Here is a 7,500-nt window from a genome sequence, read left to right on the forward strand (position 1 = left end):
GTGTGTGTGTGTATGTGCGTGCGTGCGCACGATTGTGTGTTGTATGTGTATTTGTGTGTGGGTGTACGTGCGTGAGAGAGAGAGAGAGAGAGAGAGAGAGAGAGAGAGAGAGAGAGAGAGAGAGAGAGAGAGAGAAGTTTGGCTTGTAGCCTGAGGCCCGGTTAAAAGATTACGCAGTAACACTGGTTTCGCTGTGCTGAATATTTCAGACTATCTGCTTTTTGTTTCAGTCGAAGAAAGGCTTCAGGCATATATATCTCTCTCCCCCCGTTTTGTCTGTCTGTCTGTCTGTCTGTCTCTCTGTATTCTCTCTCTTTGCTCTCTCTTCTCTCACTCTCTCTCCTTGTGTGTGTGTGTGTGTGTGTGTGTGTGTGTGTACGTGTGTGTGTGTGTGTGTGTGTGTGTGTGTGTGTGTGTGTGTACGTGTGTGTGAAACCTCGGCAAAAGAAGCGCTGTCCATAAAAAAAAAATCTTTATAAAAATCCACATTGATAGGAAAAACAAATATATCTGCAGGCAAAAGAAAGAAAAAAAAGAAGAAGAAAAAGATAGAAAAAAGGATGCACTTCAGTGTAGCGAAGCGCTCTGTCTGGGGTTAGCAGTCCGAATACCACGCTTGGAAAACTGTTATGACAAATGATTGATAGTACAAGACAATACATCCAACACAACACTGCACTGCACTATATCGCAAATCACTACAGAGTACCTCTCCCCTCGCCTCCCCATCATCTCCACAATCCATCCGTCTACATACCCTGGTATGTGGTTCTAATAGGGTACGGTACAAAAGAACTAAATTTAAACTAAATGATGATTTACTGAATTAAAGGATAGACAAGAATTCCTGTGCACAGGCCAGGAACATATAGAGGCCAGTCAGAAATGGGTTTTTCTATTGTTTTATTTACAATAGTTGTGCAGATGAGAAAAGCTAAGAAGACATAAGAAGAGAAGATATAAAAAGAGAAGAAGAAATGGAGAAGATATACGAAGAGAAGACAGTGCCTGGAATGACACAAATAAATGTCATTAGCACAACATGTCGGCACAAGTGAATAATAAAGCACATGCATACATATTACATGGAAAGACTACCACTTGGTAATGCATATGTGTGAAGACCAAACACTGACATCAAATGACATTTCTAATACATTTAAATAGTGCAGTTAAAGTGATTGAAGCTATGATGATTTAGTGAAAGTACACTGACAGTACAGATTAGGTAAAACTTATAGTTATACTGTGTCAAAGTGACTCAAATGAATCAGTTTATTATGTAGCACTATACTGGAGTAAGCCGTATAGGAGAGGGCATGATAACTAAATTATAATTAACAAACTGATATATATCAGGTGGTTTTAACCAATAAATGATATTAATCCAACACTATCTTGTAATCATGACAGAATACTACACACATTTTAGAGTACTGAGAATCAGTGAAACACTAACCTTCATCAGTGACAGCGAATGAGAAAGAACGCGTCATATACACTCGCTAGAATATTCTGGAACAAACTATCAGTGTCCAAAGACGTCAATGACTGTGACGTTAAGTAGAAACAAATGGAACACTGCTCCAAGCATATGACGACATGGCAATTATTTAGATCAATCAGAGCTGAGCTGTGACTAACATGTCAAAGCAATAACTGAACATACTCATACGAACACAAGTACAGTGTCGAACAATGCAATTTACAAATCATCAGCACATTCTACACAATAGTACTTACAGGGACACGTAGCGATATGTCTGCCGTTGTAGGAACAGAGGACACACACTCACACACTGCTTGCAATGCAGAGAGAGAGAGAGAGAGAGAGAGAGAGAGAGAGCAGCTCTGGTCAGATAACTGACCAAGTATGAAGTGACCACTCATTACTTCCTGTGCCAATTTATGCAAGTTAAGCGGACCGCAAAGACAATCACGTGTGCTGTGACACAAATCGGCACATTTCTGGCTAAATCTGATGACAACTGTGTTTCTGACAAGGTGTTCAGTGATAGATTTCTAAATGATTCCTGAACCGATTTACGTCGGATAAGTTGCAAAAGAAAGAGCTCAACACCTATTATGCTGATTATTTAAGATAAATTTATAATCTTAATTTAAGTTACCTGAACAGGGTCAGTTTTAACGAGCTCATCGCTGAAAATTACAAACTGCCTTGTCATTTTAATGTAGGCAAACATAATTGGAATAGATTTAAAGATGGAATCGCCACGATTCTGCCAGTATATAATACTTGTAGTTTACTGATCTGACATAAGAAATATTAATTAAATATGGTTGAGCAGAAACACAGATTCCAGCTCAGCCAATAGCTTACCGCGACGCGACACTGGTCGAGCCCTGAGTAAGTTGTCTGGCGAGGAGGACAAAATGATGAAAGCAGCTTTGCCTTCAAACTGGAAGTGACGTCACACATTCTGCCCACGGGTTAGTTGCGAAAACTGACGTCTGCTGTAGCTTGTGTGTGAAACAATTTTTGAAGCAAGCATAGCACTTGGTCATATATATATATATATATATATATATATATATATATATATATATATATATGTGTGTGTGTGTGTGTGTGTGTGTGTCTGTGTGTCTGTGTGTGTCTGTGTGTGTGTCTGTGTGTGTGTATGTATACGGAAATAGAGAGAGATACGCAGACAAAGAGAGATACAGAGACACAGAGAGAGATACACAGAGAGAGTAATATATATCTATCTATATATATATATATATATATATATATATATATATAGAGAGAGAGAGAGAGAGAGAGAGAGAGAGAGATAGATAGATAGATAGATAGATAGATGTGTGTGTGTGTGTGTGTGTGTGTGTGTGTGCGGAGATGAGAGAGGTACACAAAGACAGAGACAGAGAGAGATAAAGAGAGAGACACAGAGACAGAGACAGAGATACACAGAGACAGAGATAGAGAGAGAGAGAGAGGCGGAGACACAGAGAGACAAGAGACAGAGATGCACAGAGAGAGAGATAGTTACAGAGGCAGAGACAGAGAGAGAGAGAGAGAGAGAGAGAGAGAGAGAGAGAGAGAGAGAGAGAGAGAGAGAGAGAGAGAAATACGCAGAGACAGATACACAGACATACACACAGTGAGACAGTGTGTGTGTGTGTGTGTGTGTGTGTGTGTGTGTGTGTGTGTGTGTGTGCTTTCTGGAATTCCGTTTCACCCCTCAGGCCTGGATAAAAGATTAAAGAAGAAACAGTGGTTTCCCTGTGTTGAATAATTCAGACAATCTGCTTTTTCATTCAATCCGGGCCAGTTTTCGGCGTTCTCTCTCTGTCGCTCTGTCTGTCTGTCTCTCTGTCTCTCTCAATCTCTCTGTCTCTCTCTCTCTCTCTCTGTGTCTCTGTCTCAATGTCTGTCTCTCTCTCCCTGTCTCTCTGTCTCTCTCAATCTCTCTCTCTCTCTGTGTCTCTGTCTCAGTGTCTGTCTCTCTCTCCTTGTCTCTCTGTCTCTCTCTCTCTGTCTCTGTCTCAACGTCTGTCTCTCTCTCCCTGTTTCTCTCAATCTCTCTCTGTCTCTGTCTCAATGTCAGTCTCTCTCTCCCTGTCTCTCTCAATCTCTCTGTCTCTGTCTCAATGTCAGTCTCTCTCTCCCTGTCTCTCTCAATCTCTCTGTCTCTGTCTCAATGTCAGTCTCTCTCTCCCTGTCTCTCTCAATCTCTCTGTCTCTGTCTCAATGTCAGTCTCTCTCTCTCTCCATGTCTCTCTCAATCTCTCTGTCTCTGTCTCAATGTCAGTCTCTCTCTCCCTGTCTCTCTCAATCTCTCTGTCTCTGTCTCAATGTCTGTCTCTCTCTCCCTGTCTCTCTCAATCTCTCTGTCTCTGTCTCAATGTCAGTCTCTCTCTCCCTGTCTCTCTCAATCTCTCTGTCTCTGTCTCAATGTCTGTCTCCCTCTCCCTGTCTCTCTCAATCTCTCTGTCTCTGTCTCAATGTCTGTCTCCCTCTCCCTGTCTCTGTCTCTCTCAATCTCTCTCTGTGTGTCTCTGTCTCAGTGTCTGTCTCTCTCTCCTTGTCTCCCTGTCTCTCTCTGTGTCTCTGTCTCAACGTCTGTCTCTCTCTCCCTGTCTCTCTCAATCTCTCTGTCTCAACGTCTGTCTCTCTCTCCCTGTCTCTCTCAATCTCTCTGTCTCTGTCTCAATGTCAGTCTCTCTCTCCCTGTCTCTCTCAATCTCTCTGTCTCTGTCTCAGTGTCTGTCTCCCTCTCCCAGTCCCTATGTCTCTTTCAATCTCTGTATCTGTGTCCCTGTGTCTTTGTGTGTCTATGCCTCTCTCTCTCTTTGTCTCTCTCTGTCTGTCTTTCTGCCTCTATCTAAATCTCATCAGCGTCATCATCATCAGCATAATCACCATGACCAACAGCACCCCCACCAGCTTCTTCTTCTGCTCCTCCTCCTCTTCCCCCCCCCCCCCCCCCCATCTCTTCTTCTTCCTGGTATTGGTCTTGTTCTTGTTCTAGTTTCTTGTTCTACTTCTGCTGCTGACGATGGTGATAATGATGGTAATGGTGATGTTGATGATTGTGATGGTTATGGTGATGGTGATGATGATGATGATGATGATGATGATGATGTGATTGTGATGATGATAGTGATAGTGATGGTGATGAAGATGATGATAGTGGTGCTGATGGTGATGGTGGTGATGGTGATGGTTATGGTAATGTTGGTGGTGGTGGTGGTGATGGTGGTGATGGTGATGGTTATGGTAATGTTGGTGGTGGTGGTGGTGATGGCAATAATGATGGTGATGATAATGATGATGATAATGATGATGGTGGTGATGATGTTGATGAGAATGATGATGGTGATGGTGGCGATGATGGTAATGATGATGATGTTGATGATGATGATGGTGCTGGTGGTGGTAGTTGTGGCAATGATGACGGTGATCATGGTGATGATGACGACGGCGACGATGATTATGACGACATGACGATGACAACGACAACGACGATGGCGATAATGACAACGATGATTGCGATAATGATGATGATGACGATGACTGTTCTCCCCCCCCCCCCCCCTATCCCACAGGCAGGAGGCGACCCTGGAGATGGAGGGACACTTCCTGGTCCGCCTGGTCTATGAGGATTCCATCTCCTACGACCTCGTGGGGGCCGCCTCCAGAGTGCTCAGTGAGTGTGTGTGTGGTGTGTGTGTGTGTGTGTGTGTGTGTGTGTGTGTGTGTGTGTGTGTGTGTGTGTGTGTGTGTGTGTGTGTGTGTGTGTGTGTGTGTGTGTGTGTGGTCTATGAGGATTCCATCTCCTACGACCTCGTGGGGGCCGCCTCCAGAGTGCTCAGTGAGTGTGTGTGTGGGGGTGTCTGTGTGTGTCTGTGTGTGTGTGTGTGTGTGTGTGTGTGTGTGGTCTATGAGGATTCCATCTCCTACGACCTCGTGGGGGCCGCCTCCAGAGTGCTCAGTGAGTGTGGTGTGTGTGTGTGTGTGTGTGTGTGTGTGTGTGTGTGTGTGTGTGTGTGTGTGTGTGTGTGTGTGTGTGTGTGTGTGCGTGTGTGTGTGTGTGGGTGGGTGTGGGTGTGGGTGGGTGTATGTGTGTGGGTGGGTGGGTGGTCTATGAGGATGCCATCTCCTACGACCTCATGGGGGCCGCCTCCAGAGTGCTCAGTGAGTGAGTGGTGTGTGTGTGTGTGTGTGTGTGTGTGTGTGTGTGTGTGTGTGTGTGTGTGTGTGTGTGTGTGTGTGGTCTATGAGGATTCCATCTCCTACGACCTCGTGGGGGCCGCCTCCAGAGTGCTCAGTGAGTGTGTGTGGTGAGTGTGTGTGTGTGTGTGTGTGTGTGTGTGTGTGTGTGTGTGTGTGTGTGTGTGTGTGTGTGTGTGTGTGTGTGTGTGTTTGTGTGTGTATGTGTGGTCTATGAGGATGCCATCTCCTACGACCTCATGGGGGCCGCCTCCAGAGTGCTCAGTGAGTGTGTGTGTGTGTGTGTGTGTGTGTGTGTGTGTGTGTGTGTGTGTGTGTGTGTGTGTGTGTGTGTGTGTGTGTGTGTGTGTGTGTGTTTGAGTCGTGTTCTTTGACTTTGTTTCTTGTTCGTAGGTATTTTTCATTTGAAATATTTCTGTAGATATAGTTATATAGTTATCCAAACTTAGAGGGTATAAACAGACAATTAAGCTGATCAATATGTGAATACTGAAACATTGAAGAGTTTGAAGGCGTGCACGCTCAGTGTGGAATACAATGGCAAAGTGATCTCGACGAAAGAACAGACAGTATACATCAGGCAGTGTTATACTGAGCATTTATGGTTGATCAGTAAGCTGACAGGCTAATCCTCTTCCTTGATAAAATATTATTGCATCAAATAGTTTTTCTTTGTTTCTTGAGCCTTTATCCCACATGTTGTCAGCGTTTTCCTATCCTAGAAAAAAAAAAAAAACAAACTTTGTGAATGAACAGGAGAATGCGTTGCAAAATCAATAAGGCGTTGGACTTCTGATCCAATGGTCTGGGTTCGATTCTCCATTTCGGCCTGATGTTGTGTGTTCCTTGGGGAAAGGAGATAATTTATTCAGATTTACCTCACTCCTCGCATATGTGAATGGATGCCTGACTTGTTTGGGGAATGTAAAAAAAAAAAAAAAAAAAAAAAAAAAAAAAAGACAGAAAAGAATTTTTTTTTTAAATAAAGAAAGAAAAGAAAAAAAATATAAAAAAGAAGAAGAAGAAAGCGGAAGGTGAGGACTGGTTCCCGCCTTGCTATACCAAGCCCTAGACACTGTGGATATGAGTTCACTGCCTCGATGGCCGTAAATTGCCGTTTCATGTCCTTTAGAAACCACGAACTTTCCTTTTACTATTTTCCGAGTCCCTCCCCCCTCCCCCCAGCTCTCTCTCTCTCTCTCTCTCTCTCTCTCTCTCTCTCTCTCTCTCTCTCATTCTCTCTCCCTCTCTCTCGCTTTCTCTCCCCCCCTCTCTCTCTCTCCCTCCGTCTCTGTCTCCCTCTCTCTGTCTCTCTCTCTCTGTCCCGCCCTCTCTCTCTCCCCCCCCTCTCTCTCCCTCTCTCTCTCCCTCTCTCTCTCTCTCCCCGCCCTCTCTCTCTCTCCCCACTCTCTCTCCCTCACTCTCTCTCGCTCTCTCTCGCTCTCTCTCTCTCCCTCTCTCTCCCCCCTCTCTCTCTCCTTCTCTCTCCCCTCCTCTCTCTCCACCTCTCTCTCTGTATTTGTTGAATGTTTCAGGTCACTTTTCATGCATTTCTTTACTTACTTTTCTGTTGTTATTTCTTTGACACTTTTGTCGGAAAAAAAACGAACATTCCCTTGACATGAGAACTTTGCTGTTAACGTCAATGAAATGTCAAAGTGTCAAAACGCTATCAATCTATCTCTCTCTTGACAAAAATAAAGCAAACAAGATGGTCAGGATTTTTTTTTTTCATACTTCCTTTTTGTTCTTCCAGCATACAACATATATTAGATATAATCCTTGTCAGAATACCACAAAAC

The 7,500-nt window shown here is 43.9% G+C and overlaps 1 protein-coding gene across 1 annotated transcript in view; it reads left to right on the forward strand.

Annotated features, from left to right (window-relative positions):
• Positions 1-7,500, forward strand: part of LOC143284303 (guanylate cyclase soluble subunit beta-1-like) — a 184,979-nt gene that overhangs the window by 68,486 nt on the left and 108,993 nt on the right. The window contains exon 3 of the mRNA XM_076591005.1: positions 5,074-5,174. Within this exon, the coding sequence (XP_076447120.1) occupies positions 5,074-5,174 (101 nt within the window). The remainder of the gene's footprint in view (positions 1-5,073; positions 5,175-7,500) is intronic.

The sequence above is a fragment of the Babylonia areolata genome, chromosome 7 (genome assembly GCF_041734735.1).
Source record: "Babylonia areolata isolate BAREFJ2019XMU chromosome 7, ASM4173473v1, whole genome shotgun sequence".
NCBI classification, from domain to species: Eukaryota; Metazoa; Mollusca; class Gastropoda; order Neogastropoda; family Buccinidae; genus Babylonia; species Babylonia areolata.